Source organism: Balearica regulorum, chromosome 3, assembly GCF_011004875.1.
Source record: "Balearica regulorum gibbericeps isolate bBalReg1 chromosome 3, bBalReg1.pri, whole genome shotgun sequence".
NCBI classification, from domain to species: domain Eukaryota; kingdom Metazoa; phylum Chordata; class Aves; order Gruiformes; family Gruidae; genus Balearica; species Balearica regulorum.
The window spans coordinates 105029391-105047500 of NC_046186.1; the positions used below are offsets into that span (position 1 = coordinate 105029391).

Consider the following 18110-nt stretch of genomic DNA (forward strand, 5'->3'; position numbering starts at 1 on the left):
TCCAAGCAAATTCTTAGTCCATTTGTATTTAACACAATAAGCCCTTGTTGACAACATACAACATTGAACAAGATCAGGTAAATGATTTAACATGATTTTGTGCCCTGAATATTGAGGTGATTTTTGGACTGTAGTGTTACGATTAGCCACAGTCATACCACACGAAGAATGAATACTCCCAAAGAATACGGAAAACTATTGAAGAAATGTGACTGTTTTGGTGTTGCCTGCTAAACAGCAAAACAATCTGATCCAACATATACCTAGAGATTCTGTATGTAATTTTGAAATTATTGAACACCTTAATATAAGAACTCAGTTCAGATTCTATAAAACAAAATTTCAAGCTCAGTTATCTTCTTTCTTCAAGCTCATTTTCTCAGCCTTCCAGGCCAAGTGAAGGTGCTTTACTGCTTTAAGGCACAAGTGATTGTTTAACAGAGTAAGGAATACGACTGGCGTAATAGTCATAATTTCTCAAAGTGGCAAGGACCCCAGCTGAATTCATGTGTTTCACTTCCTTGTTATACTGAAATGAATTTCCATGGATATCAGTGATCTTGCCTGAAAAGAAAAAAAAAAATATTCCAGCAAACAGGAATTGGGAGAGAGATAATCTATTTTATCAGTACAAGTGATGGGGTACACACGCCTGTCTTGAGTTGTGAAATATCTTTGCTCCAAGTTTAAGTGCAACAGTTTTTTATTGACTGAAATCAAATAACTAATGGCTTTATTTTCTTTCAGCAATACTTAAATTCCTTGTGTTTCAGGAAAAGGAAAACAACATCTCTTGTTCAAGAAAAAGCCAGGGTAAATCTATACAACAAACTCTAACGTAATACAGAAATATCCTAGCTGGTTTTAAATGAGTTTCCAGAAATGACTTAAGAGCAACACAGACCTTTATGTGAGCTAATTGAACCATATAACAAGGAGGCTAAATACAGCACTGTGCTGCCCCAGATTGGTTGCTTTTTTGTGCCGAGCTAACCTGTTTAAAGCTATCCCAGTTACCAACACTAGAGCCTGCAGAGGAGTTAAATAATGTCATTATGAAGCTTGTTATCCTTGCTTGACAGATTTTAGGAGATCAAAACCTACAATTTTAGCACATGGTGGTAAAAGGTCTATCAATGTGAACTGCAGAGAAAGTATAATTATAATACTTAAATTCTCGTCAGTGAGACTTTTCATAACTTCCCTTACCCCCTAGAAAGGTAAAGTGGCTTATGTTGGCTGGAGACCACTGATTTTACTGAATTACATGAATGGTCAATTTTGGAGTTTGTACATCTGAGGAACAACTGCATGATTTGGCCTATTTTTGTTGCTTTAAAGAATTCAATGTCCACATATTATATAATATGTTACTAAGAATAAACTACTATATCCAGTTAGTAGGACAGTGTGGTTTTACTGTGAAATAGTATCTAACAGAGAAAAAGCCAGTTTTTCTGAAAATATTAAAATTAATATAACCAAAATTTTGGCATTTGGCTTTTTGAATTATTTGACAGTTATTAACTATATTAGTCCAGGGCAAAACCAGATCATATCATGCTTTCCAGAGCATAATTTGCTGCCACTTTGGAGTTACTGTTGATTTCAAAGGGCTCAAAGCTCCTAGTGAATCGTGACTATTTAAAAATAGATACATACTGTCATTTTTATTTCCAAAGACATGTTTTGAAATTCCTTTTTTTCTATGAAAAATATAAATAACTTTAAATTGATGCAGTTTCACTTATCTTAGAATTTTGAATGCTATTAACTTACCTCCCACAGCATGTAGAATAGCTTCAGGTGCACATGTATCCCATTTCTTGCACCCAGGACTGGCAAATACATAAGCAGATGCCTTGCCTTCTATAAGTTGAATGATCTGTTATGAATAGTGAGTGACAATCATTACAAAGAATCTAGGTATTTAGAAACAGGTAAAAATAACACCAGGAAACAGGCATTAGATGAGTTTATGTACTCACAGTCAGAAAAGGAACACCAGGCATTTCCTTTCCAATATTACAAGAAATTATATTAAGGTTACATTATATTAAGTATTACCGTTCTGCATGATCTGTTTTTCTTTGTTATAAATACAGTCTATAGGATGAAAATCTACTTTTAGTTTCAGAAACAACAACTCGCATCTTGTGCAAGTACTAAGAAAATAAAGTGGAAACTATATCCACCACCATGTTTTGGTGCCATTTTGGGCCTTGCATATTTTGGAGAAAAGAGATTAGAGGGTCTGTTTTTTGACAACCATGACAAAACTAAGCTTTCAAAACTGCACCGAATGAGTATTCCCTATACGCAGAGAAGTTTTACAAAGGAAATATCACTGTGTGCTTCTATTTTTTTTTATTTTTTTCTGTCCTTTCATGTGTGCTGCTAGATAGTTGGAATAAAAACTGTATTGACGTGAACAGGACGAAATGTCCAGTAATTGTGATTAATTGAATTCTTATTTAGTCATTCTGGTCTTATAACTTTTTATTTTCTCTCCTAGAAACAGAATACTGGGGAAGATGGACCTCAGCCATGACCAGCATGGCTACTGTTATAGATGTACCTGTACCAAATTCTTTCTACCTCACAGCAGACTGAATGTTAAGAAAAGTTGTGCTGGGGAAGGAGGAGGAAGTCTCCTGTATATTCATGCAAGTAAGCATATTATTTCTTTAAAAATTCTTTTTCTTTTTCAAAAAGTACTACCGCCAGTAAAACCAAAAGATTTGGAGTTTTCATACCTTGTTTCCTGCTCCTCCAACTCTGATGACGCTATCTGGGTTCAAGGCACTGATGCAGTCATTTACCAGGGTGCTGCTGTGAGAACGGGTGGTGATGATGATGTGTTTCCCAGCAGGTGCTTCCGTGAGCTGAAATCCAAAGGCACCAATGCCCAGGACTCCCCAGATTGTCCTGCCCAACTCAGCACCAGCTCCTGCCTACGAAAAAGGTACACGGGTCCGGGTGACGGTTCATCACAGTGATCAGCATTTAAAGCACAAATGGAAAGGAGTACCCAGAGACATTGCGTATCAGAGAGTATAATATTAATACTGGGTTATACATTTAAACAATGGCACTTAAAAAGAACTACTCCAGAGCCCAGAGTGAAAAATTGGCTCTCTTTCCCCCTAAGGCAATGACACCATTTACCCTTTTCTTATCTGTGACATTGTGGTGGTGCATTACATCCTGCCTCCGATGACTGACAAATTAATATTTGTATATTTCTGTACTTCATGCAAAATCTGTAGCTGAAAATATCTTGTCATTTGAAATGTTTTGTCATACATATCACATACAGAATCAGCTGATGATATGCATTTTGTCAACTCAAGAGGTTTTTCTTTAACTTCTGGTCAGTTTAGTTAATTAGGCTGCATCATGAGCTTTCCCTCGCCTCACAGATAATACTGAAATAATCTCCAAGGATGTGTAAATGCCTGTAGGTTGGCCATCCTGTACTTACACCTGAAACCTGGCGTGATGAACTCTAACCCAGCTGTCAGTGACAGGTGTGCTTGGTTTATTTAGGGCTGCAGATCTATGGCAGTTACTGCACATCACAAATGCACCTAATGCATGGATTTACTAAAGAATTTCTAGCAAAGACTGCAAAAATACCAATTTGTACTTGTTTTACAATATGTACTTTATGTACTGTGGTAATATGTGCAGTACATGTGTAATATGCACTGTATTAGTGTATTACAGAAGCCTCAGTATTCAGTATGGCTGTTAGTAGGTCTCTGAGATTCAGTTCCTGTAAAACAACATTCAAAATTGTAGATATTTAATAAAAACACCACCACCTTATATTACAACATTAACTCCACTACACACTGCTTTTCACTTGAAAGTATGCTAACTAGAAATGGCTTAGAAATGACAGTTAGAAATCACCTAATGCTTTTAAACAAATCAATGCATTTAATACCTCATAGTTGTAGTATGGCTGGTTAATAACTCCTGCTATTGCTTTGCCTCCATAAGCAATTCCAATAAGAACCGTTACGTGGTCAAGGAGACCTGTACAGAAATAATGTGAATGTAGTTATGCTTGGAAAAGATAAAGCATATATATATATATATATATCAAAAACCCTAACCCTTCAATAAAAGTCCACAAATTGATATGCAGGGTGGTATCTTAAAAATGCAAATACCAATCAGGATTTTCAGGTGTAATAGGTTGGTTGATGTAATTTTTTTAATCATTTAGCCTTGAGGTCTGCCAAAAAGAAAAATGCCTCAGAATTCTTTTAATAGAACTATGTTATAATTAAGACATAAGAAGTTTAAAGATACAACTAAATAGCAGTATATGACGACATTCTTCTGTAATTGTGGTGTGAATTCTTTAATGGTATTAAGAACCAGCAATTTGCTGACAGTTGTACATCTCCTTCCCTGAAAAGGGAAAAAGAGAAAATCTGCCTGAAAGATTTTATATTAATCAACTAAAACATGCAGCAGAAGGCTAAAATGAGGTTTCAGCATGTTGTTTTTCACCCTGCCCCCCCATATTTTAGGGTCTATTTCTATGGACACAAATTAGGCTTTGCTGAAAACAGTTTCTTCCCATCACTGTAGAATTATTATTTAGGGGAAGATGGTGTTTTATTTTGAAAGGGCTACAAATACAGCTGTGGTATTTGGGTTGTATGAAGAGGGGGATGTAAATATAATTGAGCATATTCCTGTGTGAATGGGAGATTTAGTCCCTCAATTCAAAGTGTATGTAAGTTTGACTGAAAACTTAAGACAACCTACCAGCAAAGGCAGCCCTTTGCTCCCTGAAATGATAAAAACTGGTGGGCAGTCAGTAGCCCATCAGGAATATTCAATACTGGTTAGAACTGAATGGAATGATTAAAAAATTCAACAGAACTCAAAAAGTACAGAAACATCATCAGCCTTATGAAACAATATTGTATGTAACTTCTATCATAAAACTATTTATGTGTACATGCTATTCTATTACATTGCTATAATTTTTTGAATCGGCAGAATTAGGAGAAGCCAACCTTCAGTGTACTCCTTGGTTCCATCCAAGGGATCAACCCATATTACAAGCTTTAAAAATAAAAAAAAAAAAAAAAAAGGAAAATTAACAAATACAAATCATGTAAATTACCATGCAAAGTATATGTTTTACTGTAGTGCTTTTATTTCCTTATGGCAGTAAGGAAAAAGAGAGATCAAAATTTTTAACATTATGGTATGACTGGAGCCTACAATACTATTTCACACAAAAAAGTTTAAAAACTGACTGGAACTTCTCAGCAAATATCTTAGAGGTATGAAGGCTTAAACTGAACGTGGAAATGACATTACTTTCTTATGTCCAAAGTAGATTCCTTCCAAGTAAATCTGAATCACAAGTTGTAAGAAGCAAATTTCCATTTTCTATTATTGCACACAGGGATATGCAGCATTTCCAGCTCTAGAGGTGTGATCCTCATGACTACATTTCAGACCAAAAAGAAAAATTGGCAACATTGAAATAACCTTTTTTCTTAATACATTCTTAGCTAAAATCAGTAAGTAAAATATGAAGACGTATGTGTAGCATTATCACATTACCTCTTCCTCTTTAATTCCTGTGTACTGAGCAGGACAAGTTTTCTTCAGTATTTCTTCACAGTGACCATCTTCAATTAATTCCTCAGTTACCTCATCATTGGACAGTTCCTAACAAAAGGATTCTTAAAATTATTAGGAAAAGGTGTTGGACTCACCTTGATTTGCCTTAGAACTGTGGATTTGCTTGCAGCTTACTTGACAAAACTAATGCAATAGAAAGACGAAATGGGATGGAAATAATTTATTTTTGGTTTAAACCAGATAATTTCCTAAAACTTGCAAAAGCAAATTCCACCACAAGTTAAATTGTTAGTATGAAGTAAATTAAGTACTTACTTCTTCTCCTATGATTGTCACCTTGGGAAATTTCCGTGCAAGGGAAGCACAAATGCTCATTTGTACCAGTCGGTCAGCTTTGGTCTGCAAGTCATTGGCTCCAGTCTGTCAAAGGAGGGACAGGAATTTGTGTATTTCAAAACATCAACAACAACAAAAAAACCCACTACAATAGCCCCTATGTCACTCTGAGCATCTACCTTGTAATGAAAAAGAAGTCTAATTTGATAAATCATCAACCTAGTAAGTGATCTTGAGAGAGGCAGGATAAAACTGAAAGAAGCAGAGTTTCCCTGTACACCCCAGATCTAAGATGGACTGTTGTGATATTAGAACAATATTTACATACTGGGTTCTTGTCATGCACTGGTGCAATGGTACTGAATATGTATTTGTGCAAATACTACAGTATGTACAGAATAAATTAACACAAATATGAACCTAGATATAGTACAAGAAGAGGGAAAAGCAAAAAATAAGACGTTAACAGGAAAAAATATTTTAAGGCTCACTGGAGACACATTGCAAATTAGGAAAGAGAAGAAATAAAGGGAAGGTGTTAGTAAAAGGTGATTTAAAAGTCCAATTAATCTAGCTTGTTTAAAAAAAAAAAAAAATGATGTATAAACTTCTATATAGTAAGCAATTCCTTATTCTAGGAGAGAAAGATCACGGAGAGCCAGAAGCTAACCAATGCAATTGAACTGGACAGTAACACCCATACATTTTTTCCAGCAAGAAATACTAGAGAGAAAACAGCTGATTTGGTGTCTCAAGATGACATGAAACAATGACTGAAAGCCTTCCCAAAAGATGCAGTGTAGCCAAACGCTGGTCTGTTGCCAAGAGTAATTTCATCCTAAATGTGAATAACCTGCTCTATAGTGGAAGTGGGTAATTTATCAATACTTTCTCGCCTTAATCTTCATGTATGTATGAATGGAGGAGCCCTTTAGGTCTGGAGACAGAGTCCCAGTAAGAAATACTTCTGTTAGCACAGGAATTAAGAAATTCATCCAAGGATTTGCATCTTAGTTGAATCAAACAATTATTTTTTTATCTGCTTGTATCTTATTTGGTGACAACATGAAAATTGTTCTATCCAACTACAGGAATTAGCCATAAGAATGGAATATTCCATTTAGAATCATGTGATGGGTTAATTTTTGCATGCTCAAAATGTAGTCTGTCCCTTATCCAGTTGCCTATTTTTATGAAACTTGATATTTTTCTTTTTTCTTTGAATTTTCCCTCTCATCCCCTAATAAATTTGGTTGAATTTGGCACTGAGTTTAGACTTGGAAAGATCAAGTTATTGCAGAGAATGTCCTTTGTTCCAGGACACCAACCTAATAAAACGGCATAAAGTAGTTCTTCAAAACACTCATCAATAATGTAAGAATGGCTGGACAAAATGTCTACCTCCCAACTGGGGGTGGCAGGGTGGGGGAAAGTAAAAATACTACAAGGAGATGCAATACAAATGGAGAGTTTAGAGTTGACTGGGGGAAAGAAAACTCTGGACATCAGGAGAGGAGCTAGCTAAAAATTCAACTGTCCTTGAGCTGGTTTTCCTCATCTAGATAAATGGATGGGATGTCAGTGTGTTGAAGGAAAAGGAGCATTGTCTTAGTAGCTTTTCTAAAGCTTTCAATACAGCCAGTTGGAATTGGTCTTGATGTTTGCTGACTGCAGAAAGAGGATGGATGATTAGAAGCAACACTTTTCTGTTCTTCTGCATCTTTTCCCTTCAAACTGTAAAGCAGAGGCACATACAGGTTCTCTCTCTTGACATTCTTCCTCTTTCTTTACCAGCCACCTTTGACAAGAAGCTTGCAAGAATTCTGAGATTGCTAGTCCCTCAAGCAGGAACCCCTTCTGTTGATCACTGTTTGCAATCCAATTCTGTGTTTGTAGTATTCATGTAAAGAAAGTATGTATAACCAGTCTTATTTAGAACCAATATCACTTGTTACTTTTGATCATTTTTGTTATACTGTATTTATAATTATTTACTTAATACATTACAGAGATTAACTTAATCTGTTACAGAGCTTAAAATGTGTTCATTTGCTGGTTTTATTATATTAGAAAATGATTGAGCAACGCATTTCTGATTTACTGAGAAATAATATTCACGCACATGCATTTTTTTTAAAGTGAAACTGAATTAAACAGATAAAAGCCAGCATTTATTTTTAGTTAAAATTACCTTAACTTTGCTGGACCCTTAAAAATAAGCTTAATGAAACTTGTTTATGCATTTAACATTAACTGGTTAATCAAAGTGCAGACAGTGCTTCCTTTGTACCTCTGGATGCAAGTATTTTTAGGCTGTCTTGTAATACAGCTGCATTAGTCTTTACAAGAACCTAAAAGCAGGTTATGTGGGAAAGTATATTCTACTCACGTGTCTGAGAATTCTACTATGCATCTAAGTACTTCTGAAAACACAGATCATTACTCTCCAGGTTTGGTTTTTTTTAATTTTCCCCCATACACCTTATTTTAATTGCTTAGAAAAAAAGAATAAGGAAAACTTGCAAATGTTTTCTTAGTGGAGAATATAACTGACCAAACAGGGGGAAAAAAAGAAGTGTTATTTTTGCATCTGCTATCTGAACTGACAATAAAAGTCAAAGAATCATGCTTTTCTTCACAACCAGCTGAAAGTGCTTACAATCAGAAAAATGTAAATACCAGCAATTACTTCAATGTAGAGACCAAAAATGTAGATACTTAACACAGTCCATAACGTTGTGACACACCTGTACCAATTCTAGTACTGCAGCCAAACCAAAGATCCTGGCTCATCAGTACAGCTTACTAACTTACAGCAAATTAAGAACTTCATGCAGATGATTGTAATTTCATTTCTCTTTTCTATTTAGAATTAAATTTGAAGCTCCAAATTTATTTTGAAAACTCTGATAGACAATAAAATCTAAGGTTCTTTTTTGTTTTAAGAAACTAAACACTGATTTATCCTAATCTAAAACTCATCAAGGGCACAGTACTTTAAGCTGTGCTACAGATTTTTGACCATAGGTATGGAATTAATGGGAAAGATTTGTTATTATGAATTCTGATGTGCTCTCCAAAGCTTGTATTTTTTGAGGGAGAGGAATCAGGACAAAATTATGGTGTGTTTTTTTTTAAGTGTCTGAACATTCTTGAGAAATACTGGTCAAAAGACACTTCTCCACACCTCTTCTAATGCTTTATTAAGCAATAGTTCTTGTATCAGAGAGGTGAGGACTGTATCTCCTTCCCCAGTTGCTGATCTTCAGGAATAGGACTTTGACCTGTATCTACTCAGCATTAATAAGAGAAATTAAATTGTAATAAAGTAAAATACCTTCTCCACTATCCCCAGATCTCCTGCAGACATTACATTTCTAACAATTGTTGCAGCTTTTTCCGCAACAGAATATGCAGAGGCGACCACACGCATGAGTAGAGCTGGAGAAGCCATACTGAATGCTGAAAAGAAACAAAAAGCAAACTTGTACATTTCTCTCTTCAAGACAAGAAGGAAAATATTTTACATAACATTCCAAACAGATACAATTCAAGCTGAATAGGAAGGGGAAACTGTGAGTTACTGCCAGGAGTAGTAATGAAGTGAGCTTTGACCTTTTAAAAAAATACAATTAATACAGGGATATAAAACTATTTTAAACAAGATTTTTCAAATATCCATGGTCTCTCTGACAGTGAATCTACTTCTCCTCACTAAAATAAAATTTGGCATTAAATAAGAACAGCAGCAGCAAAAACTTTATCATAAAAGTTAAGAAAAAGTGTGGTTTATTCACAGTTCTCATTTTTTATATATTTTGAATGTAAGGTGTTTTTTTTTTTTCAGAACTGAACCTAGAGAGTTGGTTTGTGCCCAGACTCAAGTATAAGGCTACCAGACAGGATGACAAGAGCAACTTTAAATAAATAAGAATAGTAAGTAAATATAGGCTTTTGTAGATGGCCTAATTGTGGACACAAAGTAGGCTAATGATGTGCAGATACTGCAAACACTGCACTTGTATACAAAAGTTTGTTCATCTAAATGTTACCATCCTTTCTGTAGTTTTTTAACTTCTCTTGATTTCTTTAAGGAAGTCTATTATATCTTCCTTCTTCCCCTCAACACTGCGTGTCCTGTCATTCTTCCTATAGTATTGTATTCTACATCTGTTCCCCAGCACACATCAGTGCAATTTGCCATCCCTTCAGTTCCCAAACAGAAGAATAACTATCGCTTGTGCAAAAGGCTAGCAATCATCCATTCCTCCCAGCTTTTCTCTACCTCAGGAAAAAGAAGTATCGATAACCACGCTGTATTCTTTAAAATGTAGTGCTAATTGCTTTTTATGTTTTACTGTCTGTTTTTTTCTATCTGTGTGGATTACATGCTTTTTGGGTTGGGCTCATGTGTATGATATATTTCCAAGTAAACACTTGAGCACAGAGCTAGAAAAAGAGCTCATTAATCACCACATAGAAGACGATATATTAGGCTTTCCTCATAATCAGTATTTGCAGCAATTGCAGCAAGTATTGCGTAAGTGGCAATAGCTTGTTATACAATACCTTTCCTTTCTTCCTTAAGAAATCTACTCAGTAAAATATAACATAATGAGGTGATAAGGCTAGCTACTGTAGATGATATTGATGTGACCTCAAGTTCACATCTCTTTACAGCAAACAGCAATGTTAGAGATATCAAAATCCCAAATTTAGCTGGTTTAAGAACTTTTTCAGCATTTTAGAAACACTGTACGGTTATCTCTGAAGTCAGAACATCTCTGAAGCTAAAAGAGTAGAGTGATTGTGTAAGTACATTCAAAAAGCATAGTTGCTACTGTTAATTATTATTTACTACTCATGGGTGAGAACAAAGTACCCTGGAGTCCTGTAAAATAGCCAAGGTCCATACCCAAAGCGCACATGTGGGCTATCTTGGACTGGTAACAATGGTTACAGGGGAAATTCTGGAAATACTACCTGTGGCAAAAAGCAGCTCTCAAACAACTGAAAGTTGTTAAGCAAATATGTGCCATAAAACATGGGAAGACAGATACTATTTTAAGTATGTTGAATCATGTGAAACAAGTTAACAGGAAGGAAAATTGAATGTAGTTCATTCCATACTGAAAATATCTAGAATATGAGTGCTTCTGAGAGTAAAAAAAATTAGCATATTAGATGGGAAGTGTGGCTTAAAGAACTGAGCTCAGAAGAAGAAAATTAAGCTTTTATGCTCAGCTTCTCATTCTTCATTTGACCTTTTACCACACATTTGATCCTGCTTTGTAAAATGAGGTTAAAACTTGATTGTTTTAAAGGCTTGATTGATTTAATGTTGGCATTTAATCTTTCAAAAACCTCAGAAAACAGTACAGAAATAGTATCTTATATTCTTGAAGCTTGACCTAAGGTGTTTCTTGAGCACATTTTTCATGGACATTAAGGTAAACAAGTATACTTTCTCTCTGTAGTGAGCCTATATCTGAAATCTCTAAGCAAACCTTAAAATATTTTTATGAAAAACAATATTTATTAAGTGAAACTGAAATGGGAGGTTCAAGACCCCCTCCTCCCCAATACAAAGTAATTAACTAATGAAGTGCAAAGTATGTTATTACTGAAAAGGTGCCTTAACTTTTTACAGAGCTGCATCTCCTGTGTGCCACATTTTCTGGTGTGTTGGACCTTTTTGGTTAGGTTAGTGTGTGTGCTAGTTTTTCATATCTAAACAAACTAGTTTATAAGTTTATGGCACATTCTTTCTGATGAGGGCTATGTCTAATGTATACTTCCACAGCACATTCAAGAATACATTGCTTGCCTTGGACAAACAAGTTTGACTCTTATAGAACTGTACAGTTTACAAAGATTGCACAGCAACTATCCTTCAAATTAAATTTGCATATTACTTTCAAAACATACCTTGTCCTCCAAAGACCATCTATCCTTTCTCCTAGCCTAGCAACCAAATTGTTGAGTGGTCTCAACTTGACAAATCACCCTGCTTTTGATACCTACTAAAATGAATGAGTTCTTCAGTTCCTGTTACACATTTTAACTTTGAAATTTTTAAATATTACAGGATGGCTACAATTAATTAATCAAAACAAGTGTGAAAGCTTTGTTGATGTTGCTATCTCTGTGTCTTTTCTGCAAACAGCCATTTTTTCAAATTTGTAACTCCACCTGATGAGAGGAGAAAACGGACATCCCACACAGCACGGCTTTACCTCTAAGTGCTCAACTGTGACTTCTTCCTCCGTGCTCTTCGAAGCCCAAGTGACAAGAGCTCCCTATTTCTTTACAATAAACTTTGGCTCGCACAGAGTAAAAGATAAACTTTTCATTCTGCATAGCGTAAGGGAACAGGTTTACCCAGCAGAAGTGAGCTGGGACTCGGAGAGGGAATGCCTGGGTCACCTACAGGCTTCCAGTGGGAGAGGGCTGCGCCACCTCCTTTCACCCAAGCGCTCTGAGGCCTTTTGAGTTTATATTTAAAAGAAAAATAAGCCCGTTCCTGGTTCTCTTGTGATTAGGATTCGCGGTGGTACGCTGCCCGCAGTGCGGTCCAGACCCGGCAGCGTTACCGACTAGCGCTCTCTTCACGCGTTTTCAGTTGAGCATTGCGCAACGCGCAGCTGTCGGTGACGGCAAAAGCGCGCTCTGCGCCCGCCGCGGCGAACTCACCGTCTCCGGCCGCGTCCCCTGCGCTCCTCAGGCCACCGGGGTTCTCTCTCTCCCTCTCCGCCCGTCACTGTTCACCAGCAGCGTGCGGGGCGGTCTGAGCTCGCCAGGAGCCCTTCCTGTCGGTCTCCTGGCCAAACGATGAAGTAACCGAAACCGAAGTCCAAGCCCCGCCGGTCAGGTCCCGCCGCAGCAGCAGCAGCCGGGACCTCCCTGCCCGCCGATGGACCCGCCAGACCGCCCCTGCAGGCGGTGCCCGCCCCTATGCCGGCTTCTTCAGAAAGAACTCGCCCCGAGGGCGTCAGGCGGGCGCCATCGCCTTTACTAAATAACCCCGAAACGCCCTAAATCCTTCCGGCTCCGGGGAGGGCTGAAGCGCTCCCCCGTCCTGCCCGTCAGAAAACGTGTCTCCTGCGGGGAGAAAAACGCGTTGCTGCGTAGCGTGTCCCTTCCCGCGGTCCGTCGCCGCCGCGCCGCTTTCCGTAGCGGAGGAGGAAGTGTTTCCCTAGCGCGCGTCGCAGGGAGCCCGGGAGGATGTTTCGGGCCTGGCGGGGGGCGCCGCCGCTGGCCTGTGCCGGGGCGCGGGTCGGGCTGCGGGCCCGGGCGGGGGCCGCCTGGGGCTGGGCGCGCTCCGCCGCCTCGGAGGCCAACAGCCAGCAGCCCGTGGCGGAGAGCAGCCAGGACTCTCAGTACCGGGACACGGTGCTGCTGCCACGCTGCCGCTTCCCCGCGCAGCTACCGGGGCGGCTGCAGCCCGAGACCGAGCTGGAGACGCAGCAGGTAGCGGCCGGGGCCGGAGCCGGCTCGCCCGGGGGGCTGGTGTGGGGCTCCCCAGCCCGCCGCCGCGGCAGCGCTCCCGTGGGGGCGCGGCGAGGCTGGGCCCTGGGGCGGTAGGGCGGGGGTGGCGGGCGAGGTTTGTTTACGGGCCCGCCTTTTGCTGCCGTTAACTTCTTGTGGGCCTGGGCTTTCGCCGGTGCCTGGCCGGGCCGTCCGGAGTTAACGGTCAGGGGAAGAGCTCGGGGTGGGTAGTTAGAGTCTGGATACTCTCAAGTTTGTTATGGCTTCGTTTGGAGAGAGAGTCAGACCCTCTTGGTAGTGGAGAGCCAGAGTAGTAATGTTGGGCTCGGTATTATGCCTGTCTTGGGCTGTTTAAATAGTTTTAAACTACTAATGTTTTCTGTTACAAAGTTAGAAAGTTAACTTTCCATCTTTGTTTTCAATATAAATTTTACTATGAAGCTAAAATGCAGACTTTTTGGTAGCGCAAAGGCCTGTGATGATTTAGGTGTTTTGTTGTTGTCTCTGCAGAAATGTGGTTTTTCGGAACTGTATTCATGGCAAAGGCAAAGGAAAACAAAGCAGGAATTTTGTCTTCATGACGGACCACCTTATGCTAATGGAGACCCTCACGTTGGCCATGCGTTAAATAAAGTAAATATTTACTCATTCATACTGTACTGTGTCAAAGTGGTAAATACTTCCCCACAATGTGCAGTGTGTTCTCCACTCCCATTTAAATCCATAACCCTTTAAAGTGTTCTGTGTTTTGGTAGACAGGGCTTTTAAAAAGCAAGCATCACAGTTATGTAGATATCATACAGTGCCCTGGTGACATACATACCATACCATGACATCAAACCATATACCAGTATATGGTACCTATATGGCTGAGTGCTCATTTGTGAGGCTGACTGTTTCAGTAAAAAGAGAATATTTTTTTCTGGAGAAAGTCCAGCCTTCATTCCTAAGCAATATTAAGTGCACAATTTATTTGTGTATTGAACTTACCACACACAAACATATGGAGAGTGTATATTTTTGTATGTGTATATGTAATAATGTTACTATAATGCACAGTTGAGCTGTGCCTTGCTATTCTTTTTTTCTTTAGGTATTTTGTAAGTTTGTTATATTGCATTTGTTTTATTTTATCTGAGTATCTTCAATGGAACTATAATGACTAAATGTTGATGGTTTTTAAAATGTAAATTTCAGCTTCAAAATTATACTCCTAAATATTTTTGAATACGTTTAGATTCAGTCCTGAGAATGACAACATTACATATGCTACAAAGTGGGAAAGACTTAAATGTGACCCACAGCTTCTTAAGGTACTAGCGCTAAAACTTGGGAGTTGTGAAAATGACAAGTTTTGGTAGGCCATCACTTATATCAAAAAGCAATAATATGCCCTAGGCCAATACTGTAGATCCAGCTCAATGTTTTAAAAATGAGAGTAAGTTGGATTTGTTTGCTTCAAGTCTTGCAAGTTTATGAACTGTGTCTTTCAGTTATACTAAATGTGAACTCCTTTGATCAGAGGTCCTTTGAGGTTCTGCCAAAATACAGAATGATGGGCAAGAAAAAAAAACATAAATGGATGGTTTTAAATGTAAATGTATCATGCAGCCTTTTATATTTGTTAGTAACAGGAGGATCTTAACAATGTAGCTATTCCACATGGGGGAGCTGAAGTGATAACTGACCCTTGTGTCTCTTCAGATTTTGAAAGACATCACTAATCGTTTCTACGTGATGAGAGGTTATAAAGTACATTATGTGCCAGGATGGGATTGTCATGGATTGCCAATTGAGTTGAAGGCATTGTCAGAAGTCAGAGGAGCTGAAAATCTTTCACCAATGGAAATAAGACAGAGAGGTGAACTACTGTTTGCTATGTCTTTATAGAAAAAGTTGGCTTAAGTATTTGTACATCCTACTGAGCATATTTTGAATTTTATGCTTTAGAAATAGCTTTTATACTTTATTGGTTGCTTTTCTATTAGCTGTTGGATTGCTGTACGTTATTTGCCAAGCAGATTGAGTGCAATGTCATGTTACGAAGTGGGATAATTGAACACAGTCTTAACTTGTTGCTGTAATGAACATGCATAGCATTAACCATGGGTTTAAAAATACAGGAGTAAGGCAGAGGATTTGTATTTCTGGTTTGCTTAACTGTGTAGCAGCACGAAACTGATATTTATCAGATCAGCATCCTGTTGGGTTTTGAAGACTGAATTTGCTGAGGAGCTAAAAAGAAGCTCTTCATAACTTGGGAGTCCCTGGGCAGGGAGTTGCACCAGGTTGCTTCCTGAGGTCCTCTCTGACCTCAACTGTTCTGTGATAAAAATTGGGCTTCATCAGGACAGCTTGGCTCAATGTCATAATGCGGGATGTATTTCTTGACTCTGTTTTTAACGATACCACCAAACTATAGGGGTGATCCTTTCAGAGAAAGTTAGTCTGCATTATGTGGAAACTGTTCTGAAAAAATAATTTGAAATACCATAGGTATTGAAAGACAACAACAACAACATTCAGCTGCAGAACTATTTGTAATGAGCAATTTAAACTGCTTTAGCTTGAAATTGCAGCAATGAAATGGGCTAAGTTATTTTCAGATGCGTGTTGCTTTGAAAAGTTTGGATCAGCATCAGCAGAGGGGTTAACTTTCACTCTTATTTTACCTTGTTTGAGAATGCGTTTTGAGAAATTGCTCTTCGTAACTGAATATACTTCTTTTTCCCTCTTCCTTAAAAAGAAAGTTTGTTTTCTAGAGACACTTGTGCTTTATGTCCCCATATTAGTCAAAAAATGCCACTCCTGGATCTTTTTACTCTTTAGAGTAATTTTATTTATGTACCTACTTCTCTGAAATATATATTTTTGAGCCATAGTAATCTGTTTAATACACTTCAGTAATTGGCACACAGTTTCAATATGTTCAGCTTAGACTTTTCTAAAAAATGTCAATAGCATATTTTAAATGGTATTATATTGATCTTAGTGGTCTGAACCATGCGCTTATTGGAACTATTCCCTTCAGCCAGAGAATTTGCAGAAAGAGCAATTGAGAAACAGAAATCTGCCTTCATTCGTTGGGGTATAATGGCAGATTGGGCTAACTGCTACCGTACATTTGATCCAAAGTATGAAGCGAACCAGCTGAGAGTCTTCTACAAAATGTATGATAAGGTATGTTGAACTCTTGTTAAAGCGTGTTTTGTTTTGTCATGAGTTTTGATTCTCCTAACTTTCTTTTTTTCCCCTTCCTTTCCTCTTTAGGGTTTCATTTATCAGGACTATAAACCTGTGTTCTGGTCTCCTTCAGCAAAGTAAGAATTGACTTCTTATTTTGTCTTCAAAATTTTAGCAAGGATATCAATAGCTTTTCATGTTCAAGTGTGTTAACTTAGGTTTGGTATCTACCCAGAACAGCGTTGGCTGAAGCAGAGCTTGAATACAATGAGCAGCACATCAGTCGTTCTGTGTATATGAAGTTTCCCCTGTTAAAGCCGCCACCTAAGCTGACTTCAGTGATAGGTATGACTTCTGTATAGATTTTAAGATGGATAGCTTTTATTTTTGTTATAATTGTAAGTAAACTACTTTTCATTTACATCTGTAGATGGATCGTCCCCTGCTAGCGTGCTAGTCTGGACCACACAACCTTGGACTGTGCCAGCCAATCAAGCCATTTGTTACATGCCCGATGCAGCGTATGTGTCTTTCACTTGGCTCAGTCATCTGCATCAGGCCTTATCAATACTGATCAGCAAAGTTAAAACATTCTGGACTACCAGTACATTTTATTTAAGGCATATTTTTGGGGGGGTTTTGTGGTTTGTTTTTTTTCTTTAAGCGACACAATTTTAAGCTTTGTTCTATCTCTCTTAATATATTATTTTTTTGCTTTAATTTTTATTTTTTAAAGCTATTTCTTCTTCCTGATGTTATGTTATCTTAATTCTTTTAAGATTTAAGAGTGAATTTGACATGTAGATTGTAAAACATACTTTGCTGTCTTTTAGATATGGAGTGTTTAAACAATTTGTAGCTGTATGGTGTTTAATATATAAATATATATTTGCATTGTAGATATTCAATTGTGAAATGTACAACTACTGGTGAACACTTCATTCTAGCTGCAGATAGAGTTGAATCTACAGCTGCTGTTTTGGACACGCAGTTTGAGGTTATATCAACGTGTAAAGGTAGGTTTTAATCTTGTTGATCTTAAGTTGCTTAGAAATCTGCTTGTAGGTGTCTGGAAACAGAATTCTGATTCATTGTCATGAGTTGGGATTTAATGTGTCATTTGTGAACTCTATTAATTTGCCTTTATCAGTGATTCAGTGCTGGAAATACGTGTATCTAAAAAGGAGGTGAGAACGGTGATTTCTGTGACTGTTGTTTTGGTGTCTTTCCATGCCTTCTTTTTCAGAGGGGGAAAAATTATCCAGTTCTCTGCTTAATAATCTTGTTTTTAGCTAATCATAAAATTACCTGGAGGTGGTGTTCTCACAGGTTCCACCTTCTTGAATCACGTGATTTGCAGATAACATACAAAAGTAGAGTTGGATCTTCTTGAAAAGACATTCAATATTAGAACCTCTTTTTATCTTCCCATATATTCAGTAATTAGTTACATTTGTTACCTTTCTGTATTTTTGTACCTA

The 18110-nt window shown here is 37.9% G+C and overlaps 2 protein-coding genes across 3 annotated transcripts in view; one reads left to right on the top strand and one right to left on the bottom strand.

Moving 5' to 3' along the window:
• On the bottom strand, window positions 1-12988 carry BPNT1 (3'(2'), 5'-bisphosphate nucleotidase 1). Of its 2 annotated transcripts, XM_075749295.1 has the most exons (10): window positions 12652-12966; window positions 11887-11978; window positions 9296-9420; window positions 5938-6042; window positions 5602-5709; window positions 5043-5091; window positions 3953-4044; window positions 2757-2954; window positions 1780-1885; window positions 1-564 (listed from the first exon to the last, which is right to left on the bottom strand). In XM_075749295.1, the coding sequence occupies exons 2-10, from the start codon at window positions 11903-11905 to the stop codon at window positions 416-418; spliced, it is 951 nt and encodes a 316-aa protein (XP_075605410.1). In that variant the 5' UTR covers window positions 11906-11978; window positions 12652-12966; the 3' UTR covers window positions 1-415. The 2 variants fall into 2 exon arrangements, with proteins under 2 accessions (XP_075605410.1, XP_075605411.1); XM_075749296.1 differs by lacking the exon at window positions 11887-11978 and having other exon boundaries at window positions 12652-12988.
• Window positions 12989-13034: 46 nt separating this feature from the next.
• The window catches only part of IARS2 (isoleucyl-tRNA synthetase 2, mitochondrial), a 28911-nt gene continuing 23835 nt past the window's right edge, over window positions 13035-18110 (top strand). Inside the window, exons 1-8 of the mRNA XM_075749292.1 lie at window positions 13035-13428; window positions 13957-14079; window positions 15151-15307; window positions 16478-16626; window positions 16717-16766; window positions 16865-16974; window positions 17060-17150; window positions 17530-17645. Coding sequence (XP_075605407.1) covers window positions 13183-13428; window positions 13957-14079; window positions 15151-15307; window positions 16478-16626; window positions 16717-16766; window positions 16865-16974; window positions 17060-17150; window positions 17530-17645 — 1042 coding nt within the window. The 5' untranslated portion in view covers window positions 13035-13182. The remainder of the gene's footprint in view (window positions 13429-13956; window positions 14080-15150; window positions 15308-16477; window positions 16627-16716; window positions 16767-16864; window positions 16975-17059; window positions 17151-17529; window positions 17646-18110) is intronic.

Bases quoted from the DNA above. Each gene is read 5' to 3' on its own strand.
- BPNT1 (XM_075749295.1), bottom strand. The intron at 6,043-9,295 runs GTATTTTACTTT...CTCCTTTGACAG, and splicing joins ATCTGGGGATAGTGGAGAAG to ACTGGAGCCAATGACTTGCA. The intron at 2,955-3,952 runs GTATTAAATGCA...CCTTTTTCGTAG, and splicing joins AGCCATACTACAACTATGAG to GCAGGAGCTGGTGCTGAGTT.